General features: G+C 43.1%; 1 protein-coding gene across 2 annotated transcripts in view; it reads right to left on the bottom strand.

The window, feature by feature from the left end:
• The window catches only part of LOC110313357 (integrator complex subunit 6-like), a 55,988-nt gene extending 42,838 nt beyond the window's left edge, over positions 1 to 13,150 (bottom strand). Inside the window, exons 1-2 of one of the 2 annotated variants that reach the window (XM_021187444.1) lie at positions 12,673 to 13,150; positions 12,463 to 12,540 (exon numbers count right to left, since the gene is read on the bottom strand). In XM_021187444.1, coding sequence (XP_021043103.1) covers positions 12,463 to 12,540; positions 12,673 to 12,783 — 189 coding nt within the window. In that variant the 5' untranslated portion in view covers positions 12,784 to 13,150. The remainder of the gene's footprint in view (positions 1 to 12,462; positions 12,541 to 12,672) is intronic. The other variant, XM_021187442.2, reaches the window with a different exon arrangement.
• Between the last annotated feature and the right edge of the window lie 7,058 nt (positions 13,151 to 20,208).

The following is a 20,208-nucleotide window of genomic DNA, read 5'->3' as shown; positions in this document are numbered from 1 at the left end:
AGAGAGAGAGAGAGAGAGAGAGAGAGAGAGAGAGAGAGAGAGAAATAAAATTTACAGTGTTTATATACGTGTGGAAATTTTCATGGAAACGAGAGATCTGCTTTACACATCACTGACATTCTTCTTTAAGAAATGAAGCAGAAGGGGCTCCTTACTCTCCAATGCCATGGCTGAATTAAATGTTTGATACTAACCCAAGAATCCCAGCCTATTGCCTAGTTATGTGGGCTCTCTTCCATGGCGACAGAAATGCAGAGAGTGGGCCTTTTCACTAAACAAATGTGCTTCTAGGCAACTTCAGGCCAATTTAAACCAAAGTGCTCTGGTCTGGTTCAGGCTAATAAACCACTAAAGGTCATACTCCAGTTCCCTCCCCCATTCCCTCGGAGCCTCTCGCCAGTATAACAACAGTTTAAAAGCACTTTCTGTCACATCATCCCCTCAAGTCACACCCTTAATGGGAACCTTTCAGTTCACTTCCTTCCTGATCCCTCCCCCCACCCCAGTCCTTTAGCTGCCAGGCTGTGGATCTCTTAGGTCCTTTGTTAAGTGAGGTTCTAAGGGTTTAGGACAGAGAGTCACACCCAGCAGGTATATGAGACAGGTCTGGCTGAAGTGTTAGGCCACAAATGATGAAGTATAAATTTATAGAGAGACACATGGAGCAGGTCCCAGAGAGCTCTAAAAACCCAGAGAAAGTTGGACTTGGCCCCCACAGGCATGAAGAGTCTTTGAAGGTTCATGGGGAGAATGATGTGGGAAAATGAAATTTTAAAGAAAATGAACGGTTGGTTTGAACGGATGGTAGGAACATGGGAGGTCCCTGGAAGACCAATTACAAGGTTGGTATAACGCTCAAAGCATCAAAACATTGAGGGCTTGAAATGAAATAAGGGCAGCAAAAGTGAGTTGAAGCTAAAGCTGTAGGAGGCCTGTTAAAGGAACACCAGCTAGACCTTAGGGAAAAAAAAGATGGAAAGAAAGAATCAAAGCTGCATCGTGGTTTGCTTTAAATCCTATGGGATTTGATGCAAAACAGGACAACAGAAAGTTTTCAATCCATGGGTGCCGTAACTGTGCCTTGATGGTTAGAACAGCTAGCCACAGAGGACATCTTATAGTCCTTTGAGATAGCAGAGTGAAAAACAGAAAGGGGAGAAGCATCCATGCAGACGGAATATGTCAAACTATGAAAAGAGCAGGATGCATTCATCAATGGAAAAAAACTTTAAAAGGCTAGGACAAGGATGGGAAGACAGAAAAGCATGTGGGTCCATGTGACTCAGTGCAGCTGTGGAGGGCATAGGACAACTTGGTGAGTTCACTTCTTTCCTCCAACTTTTGCGTGGCTTCTGCTGGTACCCAGTGAGCCATCATTTCAGCCTTGCCCAAGGAGTCCCAAAGGAAAGAACCCCTAAGACTGTAATAAACCATATTTTTCTCAATAGTAGTATTCCTTGGCTGTACAAAGAAAACTGTCAAGTCTTTTGTTCAATAGCATTCAAGTCCCAAAGCTTGGATTTTGGTATGAAATTTACTGAATTATTCAAGCCAAGGAGTGGACATAAGTAATTAAACCACTGCTTCTCAACCTTCCTAATGCTGTGACCCTTTATTATAGTTCCTCATGCTGTGGTGATCCCAACCATCATATTGTTTTCATTGCTGCTTCATAACTGTAATTTTGCTCTTGTTATGAACCGTAAACATTTTTGGACAAAGAGGTTTGCCAAAGAGGTCACAGCCCATGGCTTGCAAACTGCTGGGTTAGAGCATGGTGAGCCCTGATGAATTGTAGAATCAGGAGAATAGGATTTAAGATCCAAAGCTCAGGTTTTTTGTGGGTATGTAGCACATTGCCACAAAAGTCTTCGTGCAATGTTTCTCCCACCAAGTCCTCAGTGGTCTTGATGGGAGAAACCGGATGCCAGAATCCAGTCCTTTGAAATCCATCTAAATTCCAAGCCATCCAAGTAGAAAAGAGAGAACTCTCTGACCACGGCTTGAGGAGAATGGAGGCACTGGATGAAATGTAGCCCTTACCAGCCACAGGAGAGGCACAGAGCCAGCCATACACAGTTCGGTGCATGTAGAGCTTTAAAAATCCTGCTTCAACTACAGGTTGCGAACTGGAAGATACCAAATGGCTTCTGTGGAGAGCACAAAATACTTTTCTTTTCTACAGAAGAAACAGTTATCAGGCGATTGGTAAAGCAAAGAAACAGTCAGTCTAGTCATCCCTGGGTAACCAAGAACTACCCGGTTGCTTTTGCCAAGCCTGGTGCTGTTCTTACAGGCCTACTCAGCCTCCCCACTTGACAGAATATACAAGACACACACTATCACAAGTCCCGACCACTCAGAATCAGAATAACTCTACACCTGGGCTAAACAGGGCTCCAGCTGTGAGATCTATCCACGGTGGAAATGCAAAATGATACTCACCTAGAAACAGCCAGCTAAGTAATAATAATAATAAAAACCTTTGCAGTACTAATTTTCCCTCGCTGGGTGATTGCTTTACAATCCACTATCATATTAGAAGACTCTGGAATAGAGGTATCTTGCTATCAGCTATGTTTCTTAACCTCTCTGGGCCCCAGATAAATGGCTCTGACTTATCTATGAAGTTGTGATAATAATACCTATGACATAGGCTGACTGGGGAGATAAACTAAATAAACACTTTATATTCACTGGCAAACTGCCCTGTATATAAGCATTGCTCAATAATTGTCAGCTGCTATTATTAGAAAGCAAACATGCATTTTTTCAAGGAAACAGATCTGAGTCAATTCATATCTGAAGCATATGGCATATGATAAGGTCTAGACAATACATTTGGCCATAAAATAAGACTTAGGAGGACCCAAAACTTGGTTATTAAATGATCTATGTCTTTAAAATAAAGGGTTTGTTATAGTGCTGGGGCTTCACATACTCTAAATAATTACTACTGAGCCATGCTCTAGCCCCTCCCAAATATTTTGCATGTTATTAACAGGCTTATCTGTGCTAGCATCTTTATAATTACACATTTATTCTTTAAACTGGAGCCTTTATAGTAATAATGCAATCAGATTGGCCCTAGAAACTCCACTAGGAAGTTGAATCCCCCAGAAATAAGAATCTTTGGCACTTTCCTGTCAGGTGGACCACCCCACCACCACGATGCATTCCTCTTTAAGGCTCTGATGACTTCCCATGATAAGACAGGGCTGAACAAAAAGCATTAAAATAAACTTCCGTGAGAGCAATAATTCAAACTCCCTTTTGTTTCTTAGGTTTGCACTATGCTGAGCTGGAAAAAAGTGTATCCTATCTTACTTTTCCTGCAGAAAACAGTTCCTGGAGAATCTGGAACTAAGTAGCTAGGGGAATCTAAGGAAGGACAGAGTATATACTTTAATAACACTGAAAGCCTGAAACATTAAGAACACATGCTGTAAATGGAATCCTGAACTATCAGTTAGATACATTCACACGTATACTATATTATACTTAGCCCAGGGAAAAAAATTCTAACCCAACCAGTTGGGTCGGCAACTGCATCCAAAAATCTAAGCAACCAAACTAGCTTTCAGTACAGCCAAGAATAGTAGGATGCTTTTATATTTTGCCCCAGAGCTGAGGGTTATCGAGCCATCAACTCTGAACTGTAAGATAACCTTTCATGTATAAATGAGGCCTTTATGATGGTGTTCATTTTAAACAGGACTCTGAGAGAAAAGAGCCTCGTTCAGAAACAATTTCCAGGGCCTGAACCTCAGAAACTACCTTCAGAAAGAGGACAGAGAAACACTGCTCACTGGAACTGCAGTGTGAGACATGCATGGAACTTTAGATTTCCAAGCAACCACATTTTAAAAACTATAAAAGCTAGGACTGGTAACATGTGCCTGTGGTCCCAGCCTCTCAAGAGGCAGCTAGCAGTAAGAAAGTCACTTGATCCCAGGAGTTCTAGGCCAACCTGCCCAATACGGTAAGACCATACACACACACACACACACACACACACACACACACACACACACACACACACAAAACTGGAATTGTATGCCATTTACTTAACATAATATAGCTAACTATATTTTGCATTGTTCAGCACATTTATAAACCATCCACTTTCAAAGTGCTCAGTGGCTATAACTGCTGTGCCAACAATAGAAAAATATTGACTCTAGAACCACTGACATAGGCCGTTGGGAAAAGGTGCTTCACCCCAGCTAGGTGACCTAAGTTTTATCCCTGGTTCTACATAGTGGAAAGGAGAGAACTAAAGTCCTCTGACCTCCACACATGCACCAGAGTGACACATGCAGATAGATGTTCACATGAAGGAGGGTAAACAGCTAAAAGACATGCCAACCACCTCTACCCCCTCAGTCCCTTGCTGTCTCTGCCGGGGCCTTTTCCATAGCCTCACCCAGCACAGAGAGAGTTCTGAGGAAGAAAACGGTGGCTTGAGAGGATGTGTTTTTAACAAATCAGACTGGAAACCCAAACCCATTTACCAACAGACAATAAACACAGCAGTTTTGTGGCTGAGTGACCTCTATGGGTTAAAAAGGCTTGCCTGGGAAGGAAGCCCTGGAAAGTCAATCACTACTTGCAACCCTGAATTCAAGAGATAAGTATCCCAGGCTTCCAACACTGTTGGAACTGTTGTATCCATGCTGTTGAACTGGAGCGAAGGGAACGGGAGACTCTCTCGATTAAGGATCTAAATTAAAGGAGTGAAATTTTTCTTTATTCAGACCCCACCCCCACCCATACACTCTGGCCCTTCCCTAGAAAGCGCATTTCACCCCAAGACATAGAACAGCTGCCTTGTTTGGTCACTGTGAAACTAAGAACCCTGTGTTCTCAGCAGCTCATTTTCTCTTCCAGAAGCAAAGGCAAACTGAAAAGGAAAATATTTGCCTTCTCCTTCCCTGCACCTGGCCTTCTACATCCCCAGTTCCAGTGCCAGGATGAAACACTTTCAAGTAGCTAGCACTAATTAAAGAGAAGACAACTTCCACTAAACCTTCTGCCTTACCCCACCTCCACACTTCCTCTCCACCCTGGCCCACTTCGATGAATGCTGTAAAATCATAACCAAACAGGCACCGACGATAAACCCTACCCCCACTTCTCTCCAAATCCACTTCAGACACCTTCTTAAAAGAAATATACAAACTGTAGCTTGTCAGTTTCAAAAGTCTCCTGCGTTCTGTCTGAACTACTCCCAATTGTAATGAAATAACCTGCGTTCTCAGAGTCTTGTAGACTCCTTCCCGGTTTCCCTTTGAGCTGGGTGTTTCCTGGTATTACCCTAAGTCTCTATAACAAAGCTTAGTGCGCAGACATTGCTCAATAAATAGAAATGTCTGCCTAGACTGCAGAGATAGGGAGGCACCATCAGACCACCCTGGGAAATGACCATTTTGATCATATCACAGCAATAATAAAAGTTGCATTTCCCTGCAAGAAAGAGGGATGGCAAGCAGATAAAGGAAAATTAGAATGGTTAATGGTGATTACTATCTGGAGAAAAAAAAAATCTTAAAAATGGGGATGCTGGTGGAGATGGGGGTAACTTTTGCATGTACACATTGCCAGAAATATTTTTTTCCCATTGAATACCTAGTAAGACCTAGGCACTATCTAGTACTAGAGGTACAAACATCCTTATGTTCAGATGCTCATATTAGGGAGGTCAAGATGGACACTGTTACATTTAACATGCTAGGAGCTGTGGGTGTATCTCAGGAGTAAAACTGCCTAGAATCTATGAGGCCATGGATTCAGGGTCCCAGAATACCAACACACACACAGTAATAAACTGCTAAGTGCACAGGCAGTGGCAGTGGGGGGAGGGGAGGCTGTATGGAGAAAGGGTTAAGGGAACTTGTTATACTCCTTGGAGTGGACGTGGGGAAGAGGAGCCTGATCATGTCACAGAATCTACAAGAAAGGATTGAAGCTGAATGGGTGCGGCAGCATATCGACCTTTCATTCTAGCACGCAGAAGCCTGAGGCAGGAGGCTAGAGAGCAAAACAAATCCCAGCATGGTGGTACAAGTCTGTGATCTCAGCACTCTGGAGGCTGAGGCTGGAGGACTGCTATGAATTCAAAGTCAGTCTGGGCTACCGAGTAATCTATCGGATCACACAAAACAAAATGAGTTGAAGGACATCCAAGCAACAGAGAACAATGTATATACAGTGACCCAGAAGTTAGAGGTATAACCAGTTTGGAGAGGAGGGCTTAATTTCTCTTGGTGATTGGAGCCTGGGTTCGTGTGAGAAGAAAATAGACAGACATTGTTGGAAAGGTAACACACATTCAGATAAAACCATGACTAGTGTTTAAGCCAAGGTGTTTGGACTTTATTCTGATGGAAAATCCTGAAGGACTTCTCCATTTTTTTTCTCTTTATTTACTTTGTGTGGAGGCTCTTTGAATCCACTATGTAGCAAACTTTATATGCCCCATAGAGGGGAACGCCAGGGCCAAGAAGTGGGAATGGGTGGGTAGGGGAGCAGGGTGGGGGGAGGGTATAGGGGTCATTCGGGATAGCATTTGAAATGTAAATGAAGAAAATATCTAATAAAATAATTAAAAGAAAAAAATAAAGGTGTACGTCACTTAAAAAAAAAAAAAAAAGAGATAGCTGAATTCATGGCACTCCTCCTGCCTCAAACTTCCAAGTACTGGAATCCCAGGAGGAAACCATCATTCAGGGCTTAGTTTTGTTTTGGAGACAAAATATCAATATGCAAAGCCAGGCTGGGATTACAAGCATGAGCCACCATGCCCGGTGCCTGAAGGATTTTCATAGTGAGATGTCTGTTTCACTTTATTTAAAGATTAACAAGCTGTTAGCAATGACAGGGAAGAATGACTAGGGGACAAGACTAGCTGAATGTCAGCTACACCAGTGATTCTGGTGACAAGTGGCAAACGTTGACATTTAAAGAATGGCTGGATATAAGTAAGAGAGGTCTAGGATAGAAAGTAGATCCCTACAATTCCGTCAGTGTTCTCCTTGTATCTTCCTGCTGATCTCTAATCTCAACATTGTACTCAGACCATTATACCTTGGCCAGAGATATAGCCTTCTAGAGTTAAGTCCCCATCCCATCCCCCTTTTTTGTTTTCGATAATTTACAATGACTATTGTCAGATGCTTCAAATAGCTAGGGAGGAGTGGAAGTGTGAAAGAAAGCCAAAATCAAGCTAGGCAAGATCTCAGCACTTGGGAGGCAGAGGCAGCATGAACTCTGTGAGTTCAAAGCCAGCCTGATCTACAGAAAGTTCCAGGATAACCAGAGCAACATAGAAACCTTGTTGGGCAGGGAGGGGGCAAAATCACGGGGGTGGGGGAAACAATTCATCATCAAACTGAATTGAGCATTTTGGGATTTAGAGTTTCAAAAGAACCTTGTGTTGCCTAAGATGGTTCTCACCCCAAAAGCATTTCTATAGATTCTTAACCACAATGGAGGAGTCCATTAAAAGTTGCTTCTTGCTGGGCAGTGGTGGTGCATGCCTTTAATTCTAGCACTTGAGAGGCAGAGGCAGGCGGATTTCTGAGTTAGAGGCCAGCCTGGTCTACAGAGTGAGTTCTAGGACAGCCAAGGCTACACAGAGAAACCCTGCCTCGGAAAAAAGAAAACAAAAAACAAAACAACAACAACAAAAAGTTGCTCCTTTAGCCAGGCAGTTGTGGGTGCACACCTTTAATCCCAGCACTCAGGAGGCAGAAGCAGGTGGGCCTCTTTGAGTTCCAGGACAGCCAGGGCTACACAGAAAAACCCTGTTTGGAACAACAACAAATGCTCTTTTAATACTTTAGTCAAAATTCTAATAAATGTCTATTACATGTATCAGTTTTTAAAATCTTGAGTTTACTTTCTCAGTTGGTAAGCTAGAATTCTTTCTCTTTCTGGCTCACATTGGTAAAGGCATGCAGACACCAGTAATCAAGGGATAGCATTTGAAATGTAAATGAAGAAAATATCTAATAAAAAATAAAAAAAAGAAAAAAGAAAAGAAAAAAAGAGTAGCCACACAATGTTGAAAAACCATATCCAAGAAAGATGCTCACTTTTTCAAACAGTTTATGTTTTTAAATTACTAGATTAGGGTGTTTCTTTGAAACATTATCACTTATTTATAACACTTCTGACCACTATTTATTCACGTTTCAACTATTTCTAGAAAGGTGATTCTGTTATGTTAAAAAAAAAACTCCTTTAAATAAAAATAATTTTAATAAAGTTACTTCAACTATAAAATCATTTCAAATACTTACACTAGGAGAGAACCCGGCTAGTGGCTTATTTTCTTCTGACAAGCCTGCCTCTCCCAGTCACAGAATAGAAGGAAATTATGATTCATAACAAAACAAAACATACAAGACAGCAGAACTTCAGCCAAGACTATTGAGAACTATAATTATTGCCACAAAGCTCTCACACAACATTTTAAAAGCCCTGTACTGCATTCATCTTCTAAGGATGCACTGTATAGTATATATAGTATATTATATAATACTAAACAGGAGTATCTAGCTATGTACACTGAAAGTGTACTACATACAAAGAACATTAATACTGTAACTCCATGGATGAAACATGTTTATGAAGCAACACTAACAAGAGATTTAACACATAATGTTTGCATTTTATACGTGGTCCCCAAATGAAACTTAATTGCATCAATACACATAGCATAGCATGGAACAGGTATGACTAATATTAAAAGAGTAGACAGCTATATGCAAAGAAGTATGCAGTAGAGAGTTACTAAGTCTTTGATAAAATACTATATTTACATACTCAACCACATACATTAGTGAAAAATTCCTGCTGCAGTAACTTCGCACAAGATTTCTTGTCAAAGCTTGTAAATGGATATACTGGGAAGAGCTGCATGCCTGTTAAAAAGAAATCTCCTAAGCAAATGCACAACTCATGCCTATTACAGCTGCAACAGAAGAGGACCTACTAGCAAAATAAAATTCATTTGGAAGCATTTGGAGTTGGATATAATCCAGATCTGAGAAGTAAAATGTTGCAATGTTTCTGCAGCCTCAGAGAAAGTGAAAATGACACTTTATTTATTCTGCAGGACAATTTGCTACCAATAAAATACTACCAAACCATCACTTGGGACCCTAAGAGAGAATAAAGTTTTAAATAGAAACTAAGATGCCAGCTGACAGTCAAAGAAAGACCTATTTTGATAGCATGTGTGACCAAAAACAGTCCTATAGGATTCCCAGCTACTAGAACGTGAAAATCTATACTGAATTTTAAGAAAACTGTCACAAGATGCTCTAAAATTCCAGAAGTTCTAAGCAAGCTATAACCTAAAAAGCAAAAGAACGAGGTTATCACAAGCAAAGGAGAGGGTTGGGCGAGGTAGAAAGGTAAAGTCCAAAATGGAAATTCAGAAAACTCTTACCTAAATATGGTCTACCAATAGTCATGTTCGTAAAGCACAAAAATATTACTAGATACTTAATCTTTCCTTTTATGTAGGCAAAATGAAGAACTAAGACTAAGTGATTAATAATTAAACATAGAAATTTGTTTATTTTTTTTATTTGTTTAATTTGCTGGAGAGATGGCTCAGTGGTTAAGAACACCCAGCTGCTCTTCAAGAGGACCTGGGTTCAATTCCCAGCAACTACATGGCAGCTCACACCTGTCTATAACTCCAGTCCCAAGGAATCTGGCACCCTCACACAGACATGCAGGCAGGCAAAACACCAACGGACATAAAATTAAAAAAAAATAATTAAACATAGTACACAACGTATCTTCACACACTTGAAAGGAGAAAGTGTGTGAAAGAAATCAGTGGTAGAATACTTCTTGTAGAATGCAACATAGGAGAAGATAAAGAACTACAATAAAATTTCCATTAAATATAATACCGAACATTTTCTTCTCTTCCAAGCAAATATTGAAAGCTTCATAAACATGTGGCTAAAATACCCAGCCATTCAACTGCATGGCAACTCAGGGTAATTCACTGAGTAAAAGAAGTGGGGGGAACCAAATCTAAATAAGCACACTGGCTGGGCTGTAGCTCAGTAGCAGAACAGTTGCTTAGTATGCAGAAAAGCCAGAGTTGAATCTCTAGCACTGAAAAGAAATAGCATGAGCCGTGAATTTCCAGTGCTAGGATTAAAGATGTAATAATGACTGTTAAAATGGGGCAAAACCAGGCGGGTGTGGTGGCGCACGCCTTTAATCCCAGCACTCGGGAGGCAGAGGCAGGTGGGTTTCTGAGTTCAAGGCCAGGCTGGTCTACCAGAGCTATACAGAGAAACCCTGTCTCGAAAAACCAAAAAAAAAAGGGGGGGGGCAAAACCTCTTCCTGCCAAAGGAAAAGAATATGTAAATATTGTTATAGACTCTTTTCTTTTTTTCTTTTCTTTCTTTTTTTCTTTTCTTTCTTTCTTTTATTTATTTATTTATTTATTTATTTATTTATTTATTTATTTATTTTGAGAAAGTGTCTCACTATAGAACCCTGGCTGTCCCACAACTTGCTGAGTAGACCAGGCTGGCCTCAAACTTATAAAGGTCCATTTCTCTCTGCATTCTGTGTACTGGGGATTAAAGGCATGTGATTCCAGGACAGACTGTCACGTAATTCCTATAACCCAAAAAACTATTTTAGGAACTACCGTCAGTCCTTGCAAAATGCTGTCCCTTGAAAGAAAGCAATAGATAGGAACTGATTTTGGAGCTTATCCCCTCCACTGCTTCAAATTACTGAGTATGTCTTCAAATAGGCACACTACAAAAGGTAGGCTCTTACTGTTATCATTAGTAGTCAAGAGGTATAAACATGGATCTTATTTTATTTTTCTATGGTACGGATAGAATGTTTGCAAAGCGTCATAACTGTAAGTGCTCCATTACTGAAATTTATGTCTCCAGCTCTAGGTTCTCAATATGTTAGCCCAGGCTAGCCTGGAAAACTGGCATTTCTAAAACCATAAGATATTTACAAGAAGTATACGATTTTTTGGTAGATAAATAAAAATTGAAAACAAGCGAGCTGAAACCAGAATAGTATTAGGAAAAGCCTGCAATTTAAACTTTTAATCAAAGCAGAGAGTTACCAAATCAGTATCTTCGCTTTCATTATGTGTGAAATAACATTCTGGCAAACTTACTTTGAGAGGTAACAACTCACTAAACCAGGGCTTACAACACATCCTGACTGAACCTCCTGTTAATTTACTGAGTTAAACCAGGAGTGGGGTGATGGGGGACGGATGGATGACGCACCAGTGAAAGACATCAAGGATAATGGTTACAACCTTCCAATATTTCAACATGCAAGCACGATCTTTATGCAGGATGATTTAACAGTTTGAGTTCCTCTTATCTAGCCACTGCAGGCGAACCAGTTCTTTATCTCTTCACCATGGGAACACAAATAACTAGCCCACCGAGGCTAAGGGTCAGACCCTGAGAATCAAATCATTGACTTGGTCTAGTGCTTCTGCTCAGAGTCCAAATGCCCCCTGGCAAATCCCTAAACAGCAAAGAGCAAACCTAATTTCGGATGCAAATAGGTAGGCCTGCTCCCTAAAACACTCTGGCCCCTGTTAAGCCAGTTCCCTAAGAAGGTTTTGCCTGGGCACCCCCTCTCACCCCCGTCCCCCAAACACTCAGTGGTTGCTTCGCAGGAATTTCCAATGAAACAGCAACTGTCCCTAAGGTTAACTGAGAGCTGTGCTCAACCTGACTGAGCGTGCAGGGTCTGGGAGCTGCAAAGGCTAAGCAGTTCCGAGCTGGTGGTGGCACGGGAGGTGCGGGGGCCAGGGCCTCGAATGCAAAGGAGCTGCTCTGGGAGGCCAGCGCTAGTGCAGTCCGGCGTTTGGCAGGAAGAGGAGGGGAAGATGCGGTGAAGGAGAAGCGGACCGGAGCGGGAGGAGGGAGAGGAAGCCCAGGCGGGGCGGGCCGAGGGATGGAAGGAGGGACCAGAGGAGGAGCCCGGGCGGCAGCAAAGCCCGCGCGGGGCTAGGAGCACATCGGGGCGGAGTCCCAGGCGAAGGGGCCTCAGCCTCACCAAGGGCCTTGAGCCCTCCTTCCTCGGCCTCCTCCCCTCCCTCCTTTCCATCTCAGCAGCGCCCTCACCCTGCCTCTGGCTGCCTCATACAAAAGCAAAATGTCCGCCATCTTCGGAGGCGATTGCTGCAGCCGTGCTAGGAACTCGGCCCTCCCGTGCTTTCTCTACACCGGCTGCTCAACTCCGGGCCCCTCTCTGCGACCCCCGACCGCCGCCACCCGCCCTGCTCCTCCTGCCTTTCGGCGCCCCTCACTCCAGCCGGTCCCGCAGGGCGACGCAGGATCGCCACGGGTGGAGGCAAAAGGGATCAGCAGCCCCAGGCTAGTGGACGCGCACGCTCTTCCCGCCCACCGCTCCCCCGCTGGCCTGTTTACCTTGATGCAGTAGGGAGGCTCATCGTAGGTGACCAGCATGTACCTGTCTCCGCGGCTGGCTGGGTCCCGGGCGCGCAGCTGCGGGGCGAGGGATGACGGAGGGGTCGCGTAGGAAACGAGGGGAAGCGATACAAACGTTACAGAAGCACCTCAGTTCAACCCACCCATCCCACAGAAGCGACCCCTTCATCTCCTTTCCCCTCTTTTTACCTTCAAGAATAACTCCACAGCGCCTTTGGCAATGTCCAAATAGGAGGTGCCCAGGTCAGTGCGCTGGTTCATGGAGGCGGACGTATCTATGAGGAACAGCAGGATGGGCATCTTCCACTACACCACTGGTTCTGGTCCCCACTCTCCCGGTCCCTTTGCCCTCAATGCCACGTATGGCTACCCAAATCCTGAACTCTCGCAGAGCCAGGGAGCAAGAGGAAAAGTGGGAAACGGGATGGGATAGATGGGACCGCTCCTGGCCTCTTTCTGCAGCCCCAACTCCTCTCCCTCCAAGGGAACTTGAAAGTGTGAGTGTGTCGGTCTCCCGGCCGTCTCTCTTCCCCTCTTCTGCCACCACTACTGCCCGCCGCTGCTGCCGCTGCCAGGACTACTGCCTAAGCATCCGTCCACGCTCACTAGAGCGCTCGCCCCAGACTGAGAGCCCTCTCTGTTCACTGACACAACTTCTGTCTGCTCACCTACCATCAGCACCATGTGACTAGAACCCACGCCATTGGCTGCCAATTATGTTTAATTTACATATTCATTAGATGACTGGGTAAAGGGCGGGACTTGGGCCAAGCTTAAGGGTTGTAGTTTAGAACCCATGCTGGAGGTAAGGGGCGGGGGAGTAAAAGACCTTCTTCAAGCGCAGATTCTCCTTTAAAGGATTTAGAAGCCTTTGGGGTAATTCGTTTGGTCGTTTGGATGGATTTTCTTTCGTGCTTCAAAGATGGTAATTCGAAAGGAAAAGAGAATTGAGCAACAGTTGCATAGAAACAGATGTTTAGGCAGGCTTCACACAAAGCCCTGTGCTAACTACAATCAATCAATCCTGCCAGTGGCTGAGACCAAAACATTTCAGTAGCAGCAAACTTCTTTCCTGGCCAGACTTGCTCAAATTCCTTTAGATTAGTCCCTCTTCCTGATCAGTGTTTACATGTCGTTTGCTTGGTTGGTTCAGCCAGTAGCTACTTAAAAAGGAAGCTGCCGCGGAAACGTTACCCTAAGCTGTCCTTTTGTAAGGGCAGGCTCTCTCAGGCTTTGAAACATTGGCCAGCCTGTGATACTTAACCCCCTGTGAGGACTGTGCAGCGTTTATCCATGGGTGATATCCTGCTTCAACTCAGGTTCATTGAACGTCCACAAAAGTGCCAGGAACCTGGAGTAGACGTTCAATCGTTGAAATATGTAGGGTCGATGGTACTGAAATTTAATTTTCAGTAGAGGGAAGTTGCCAATGCTGGCTCCACGTAAGTACTCAGTAATTGGTCAACTACACTTGGCTTACCACTGCATATGACTCAATTTTTAAACTTGTACCTCAGGCTGGTCCTGAACTCTTCAGCATATCCTGCAAGCGTGTGCTACATCACCTGCTGTGGACTATGAGGTAGAGTTGCAGCACAGGAGTACGATGTTTGCCAGCTCCTGTGAGGCGCTGAGTTTGAGTCTCCTGCAACGCTGATGATGGCGATGATGATGATGATGATGGCAATAACGATGATAATGATACAGAGTATTTCTAGCAATGTGCTGTACACAAGTTGGAATCTTGAGCTTCAATGAGTATACAATTTTAATACAATGTGAAGATCACGTTCATATCTGCAAATGTTTTCTATATTGTTTTTTAGATATCCTGTGTATATGTTCTACATGATTGATATACACTATGTTTTCTCAGAAATAAGATTTCAGAAGTAAATCCATGATAGTTAATAAACCACAGACCAAAACTGGTGATGCAAGTAAAAACAGCATGGCGACACTTGCCTGTGGTCTAGAAGTTCAGATTTCATGGGCAAAGAACAAGGTGTAAAAGAGGGAATCTGGGCTAGGGGGGATGGTGTGAACAAGAGTCAACCAGAGACCATTCTATGCAGGATTCAGGCCAGCTTATTGAAATGACTTGGGAATTAAGGATGGAAAGACATCAAAAGTCCCCATTTCCATTTTAAATATTAGTGGTGAAGGGGCTAGGGACATTGCTCATCGGATAGGAGTACTCACTGCTCTTGCAGAAGACACTGAGTTTGGTTCCTAGCACTCAGAAGGAGTCAAACTTCCTGGAAATCCAGGTCCAGGGGATTTAATGCCTTCTGGCCTCTGTGGGTACTACGCACATGTGCACAAACCCACAGATAGACACACAAATGCATATAATTAAAAATAAAAATAAATCATTAAATTCTACATGGGCTAAGGGACTAAATAAAAGTTTATGACCAGTGGTTACCCGTGTGGTAGTTTTTTTGTATTGCTTTGTAGCAAATTATCACAAATTCAGCAGCTTAGCACATACTTAAATGTTATCTCATGCTCTGATTAGCTGGATTCCCTGTTCCATCTCACAAAGCTGTGGTCAGGGGATTGGCCAGGCCACATTTTTCATCTGGGAGTTCAAGTGGGAAAGAATCAGCTCGGTAAAGCTCAGGAAGGCTGCTGGCAGAATTCATCTCATTATGACTGTATGTGTAAAGGCTGAGGGCCACCCACAGATCTGCTTACTGCTAATGTCCCCTGCTCACAAGCCTCTCCATCACCTGTTCATGATGCAGCTGTTTCTTTAAGGCCAGCAGGGAAAGCTCTCTCTGTCCAATCTGCTGACACAGAACCTTATATAATGTAACATAATCACAACAGTGACATCCATTACCTTTATAATATTCTATTGACTAGAAGCAAGTCACAGGTCCCACCCATACTTATGGGAAAGGGATTATACAGCACGGGTACAGAACCCTGGGGCCCAAATGAGAATTCTGTACAACTTTAGGAGGTTGTCGGGGAGGAGCATTACCTAGAAACCAGTTTTTCCTAATTTATAATTTTCATTAAAGTCTGTTGTTGTTGTTGTTGTTGTTGTTGTTATGACTCTCTTATCTAGCAAATTAACTGCATTGGGCTGGTTTATTATCTTTTGTTTGAACAGTACTGCTCAGGAGGACTTTATGTTCTATTATCATGTTCTTTAATTATTTGGATATAAGACTGTTGAGCCATAATGTTCACTAGCTCACAAAAGGTATTTTAAGATGGCTTTTTAAAAATCTTCTTTAGGGACTGGAGAGATGACTCAGTGGTGAAAACTTGTGCTGCTCTTGCAGCGGCCCTGAGTTCAGTCTCTAGCCCTCATCTCAGGCTTATAACCACCTGTACATCTAGCTCTGGGAGATCTGATGTCACATGAACCCACATGCAGAAATACACACATGCAAACAATCCGAGGTTGGGGGGGGGAGTCTTACAAGAGCTCTGATACTTTTCTCCCAACTTTGCTTATGCCTTACTTTTATTATCAGGAAAGAATCTCTTTCAAATAATACATGCTGAGTCTTACAAAAAAAAAAAAAAAAAAAAGGTGACTTGCCAGCATTAACAAAGCACAAACAGCTTCCATTGCACAATTCTCTAATGTCGAGGACATGCAGGTCCCACAAGGTAAGATTTCCCCCCTGGCAGGTAAACACCTTATAATGGATCCGTTTTCCTTCAAACAAGCCATGTTATTTATTCTTTTTGGCTTACGTTTGAGTTTAACCACAGTGATGTAAACTTAAAATCTGAAAAATGTCCATGTCTCATTATAAAATGCAAAAGTGACAATATAAAAAAAGTAGCAGCTTAGAAGATGTATATACTTACTCAGATTAAGCCAAAAACCCCAACTGGCTTCTCCATATGAGCTCCATTATGGTACACTGTACAGACCCCTGTGCCATACATCAATGCTAAGACCCTTTCTGCACCTTTCTCTGCTACAGACCATCTACTCCCGTGTTGAAGTTTAAGTGCCTGGGATTGACTTGTCCTTCCTACTAGAGTGTAAGAACTTTGTGAAAGCACTCAAAGGCTATGACTGATACCTGGTGCAAAGTACTTGCTCAGTAAATGTCTGCTAAAAGAAATTATCAAATTCATTTCTGGTTTCCATTCTTTCCTTATCTTCTCAAGTGCTTGGGCATTGTGTCAAATATCTTTTCCCAGGGCTATCCAGCCCAGTATCATTGTCCCCTCCCCACCATCCTCCACTTGAGGATAGTAGGTCCTTTTCTCTGTCCTTGTAGATTCAGGACCTTTTGGATCTGGGCCCTAGTAGGCCTCTCCAGACCAATTGACAGCCTTCTTTATGTTGCTTACAAAGTTGTTATTTTGAGGGATCTATAGCACAGTGCATGTGTCCTTCACTCAAATCTTTCCTACTATTCCTCAATCTTAGTTTGTTTTCATTGCTGGCAAATAAGTGAATCTTTTTCATTGTGTCTCTGTGACCTGAATTGTCCGTCCAGTCTTTCCTGTCTTCTCATGGCCTTTGAACTTGTGAGCTCTTGAAAATCATTTCCTCTTTGCTCATATCTCCACCCATCATCTGCTTTTTATTCACTTATGAACCCTAAAGTATTTTAATCCCCCATCATACTTTCTCATTCCAGATCTTCCGATCTTCAGGTGTGTGCTACCAGAGGCTTCTTCCTAGGTAGGAATTCTTACCTAATACTGTTCATCTAGACAACCTCTCCTTTCCCCAAGGGCTGGCAGGCCTTGTGCCACTCTTACGTTTTATGTGCTTGGCCTGGTGTGTTTGCCGCTATGTGATACTTTGTTTCAGAGAAGGCCCATTTCACTTCTCACTTTCTAAGGATTCCACCCCCTTACCCTTAGCTACTGCACATGACCTAATTGTCACATTTGTTTGTTTGTTTTGGATTTTGAGAAAGGGTTTCTCTGTGTAGCTCTGGCTGTACTGGAATTTGCTCTGTAGATCAGGCTGGCCTGGAACTCACAGAGATACGTCTGTCTCTGCCTCCAGAGTGCTGGGACTAAGGTGTATGCTACCACTGCCCAGCAAATCATCACATCTTGAGAAGATCTGACTTAGAATTTCCCCCGTCTGCTTTCCATGGCTCAGAGAGTAATAAAGTCTCCCTGCATGTTTCCCCAAACGCTTGCCTTCCTAATACCCACACAGTCTGTTTTCTGTCTCCAGAAATCTATGGAAACTGCTTAGGTGTCCTCAATGACCTATTTCTGGAGAAGTCTGATGCTCTGGCCTGCGTCTTCCACTGGTAGTATAACTATTTGGCATTTGACTTCCTAAGCTCCCGACCCTATCCACCTGCCTCATGTACATATTTTTGGATGTACTCAGGACTAAACATAGTAGTAAATGCTAGGATAGTACTATATTATTGAGATACATCTTGATCCATCACCTTCCATTTCTTCTAGAGTCATCCTATACTATGGACTAAAATTTTGTTTTCAACATGATTGACATGAAAACATAATCTGCCTCACTTAGTCTGCTGCTAAGTCTTAGAAAATTTAAATACAACAGAAAGAATTTCTAAGTGAATAAAGATTGTAGAAATAGCAACAGTCTTTTTGGGGTAAGTGGGAAAAGAAGACCAAGAGGCACTGGGATCAGTCATCAGTACTGGAAAAATGATAAAATGTTTATGCTATGTACAGACTCAATAATAAGAATAGAAATAGCCTGTGTCCTTCCAAAGCTTATATTCCAGTGGAGGAATAAGTAAAAGAGGAAAAGAAGTGTTATCATAAATACCGTGAGAGAAGAAATACAGAATGTTCTGGAAGCATTGAGGAGGAGCCTATATTGTAGACATGGAAGTGGGAACAGGGGTTTCCTGAAGGATCTGACTTTGAAGCTTTCAATGGCATGAACACAGAATGTGAACAAAGATAGCTGGAGACGGAGGAACAGGGCAGAGGAGGGAAGAATGGTGTAGTGGCGATTCCTGGTTGTTAACTTGACTAAATCTGGAATGAACTACAATCCAGAATTGGAAGGCTCACCAGTGACCCTAATCTGGAGGCTGGGAGATACAAGTTTCTGACCTGGATCTTGGCATGGAGATCTTGAAGAATAGTGACTATGAATTCCAGAAGATTAAGACAGGGAGTTCCCTGAGTTCAGGGTCATCTGGGATTAAAGGCATAGTGGCACACACATTTATTCTGGGTCACACCTTCTGCTGGGACCTACATAAGGACATTGGAAGAAGGAAGATTCTCTCTTCTTCGTCTGCTTGCCTTGTGGGTCTGAGCAACTGCTAGATCCTTGGACTTCCATTCACAGCTGCTGCTGTTCATTGTTGGGAGTTGGACTACAGACTATAAGTCACCAACAAATTCCCTTACTGTAGAGACTACTCATCAGTTCTGTGACTTTAGAGAACCCTGACTATTACAGGTAGTATTCCAGGGAGAAAGACTATAAGAGAAGCCAGCCAGGGAGAAAGGTTGCAGTAGAGCCTTGCAAAATCATGGCTGTCCTGTACAGTGTAGGGGAGCAGGCTGGGCAGAGAGGAGTTCAAAATGATCTTGGAAAAAATGAGGAGGAGCCATGTGAAGTGAGGCCTCCCTGGCCCTGTTAGGAGCTGACTGCCCTTCTGGAGGCACAAGAGAACTACTGAAGAATGATCTCGCTGGGTTGTACTTTGATAATATCCTTCCATTTGCAGTATGGGGAGTGATCTGTGTGAGAGTACAAGACTTGGGCAAGATACGTCTGGAATGTTGGCGCAATAAATTGGTGACTCAGGATTGGGAAGAAGGGTTGGGGGTGCTAGGCACACTGGAACAGGACAATATGAAGTTTTTGTTTTGTTTTTTCTTTGGTTTGGTTTGGGGTTTTTTTTGGGGGGGGTCGATTTTCAAGACAGGGTTTCTCTGTATAGACCTGGATGTACTGGACCTCACTTTGTAGACCAGGCTGGCCTCGAACTCAGAAATCTGCCTGCCTCTGCCTCCTGAGTGCTGGGATTAAAGGCGTGTGCCACCATGCCCGGCGAGAATATGAAGTTTTAATTTTGGACAGAACATGGGTGTGAGGAAAAATGTGGAATGGAGGACAACCAGAAAATAGGAAAAAGAAAAGGGGCTTACACTGGGCGATAAGGCAGTAATTGCATAGGAGAGGGGATTCATTCAACAAATATTTATTTAGCAGCATCTATGTGCCCAGCATTGTAGTATTTATTTATCCATTTATTTTATGCGAATGAGTATTTTGCCTACATGTCTGTCTGTCTGCACCATGGAGGGCCTGGTGCCAAGGAAGCAAAAAGAAGACATTGGGTCACATGGGAACTGGAGTTACAAAAGCTTATAGGCCATCATATGGGTGCTGAGAACTGTCACCGGGTCTTCTGAAAGAGCAGGGAATACTCTTAATCACTGTGTCATCTCTCCATTGTTTTACAAGTGAGATACCCATCAGCAGGTAAGACAGGTCAAAATCCCTGTCTTTGGGTTGAAAACTAGAAAATATCTAGTATGTCGGATGGCGGCAAAAGTATAGAAAAAACGTGAGTAAGGTAGAGAGGGACAGTTTCTGTGAGGGGGACAAGGTGAAATTGAGTCATGTGTTGGCTGCTAAGTAGAAATGATCAGGGAACAAGTCTAAAACTAAGCTTCAGACAATGACTAAGCTGCCCAGAGAAAAGATCAAATGGATGGCAAGTGCTCCATCCCCTGAGCACAAGCATGACAAAGCGCTTGCTCTGT

Source organism: Mus pahari, chromosome X (assembly GCF_900095145.1).
Source record: "Mus pahari chromosome X, PAHARI_EIJ_v1.1, whole genome shotgun sequence".
Classification (NCBI taxonomy): Eukaryota; Metazoa; Chordata; class Mammalia; order Rodentia; family Muridae; genus Mus; species Mus pahari.
This window is presented reverse-complemented; position numbering and strand designations above follow the sequence as displayed.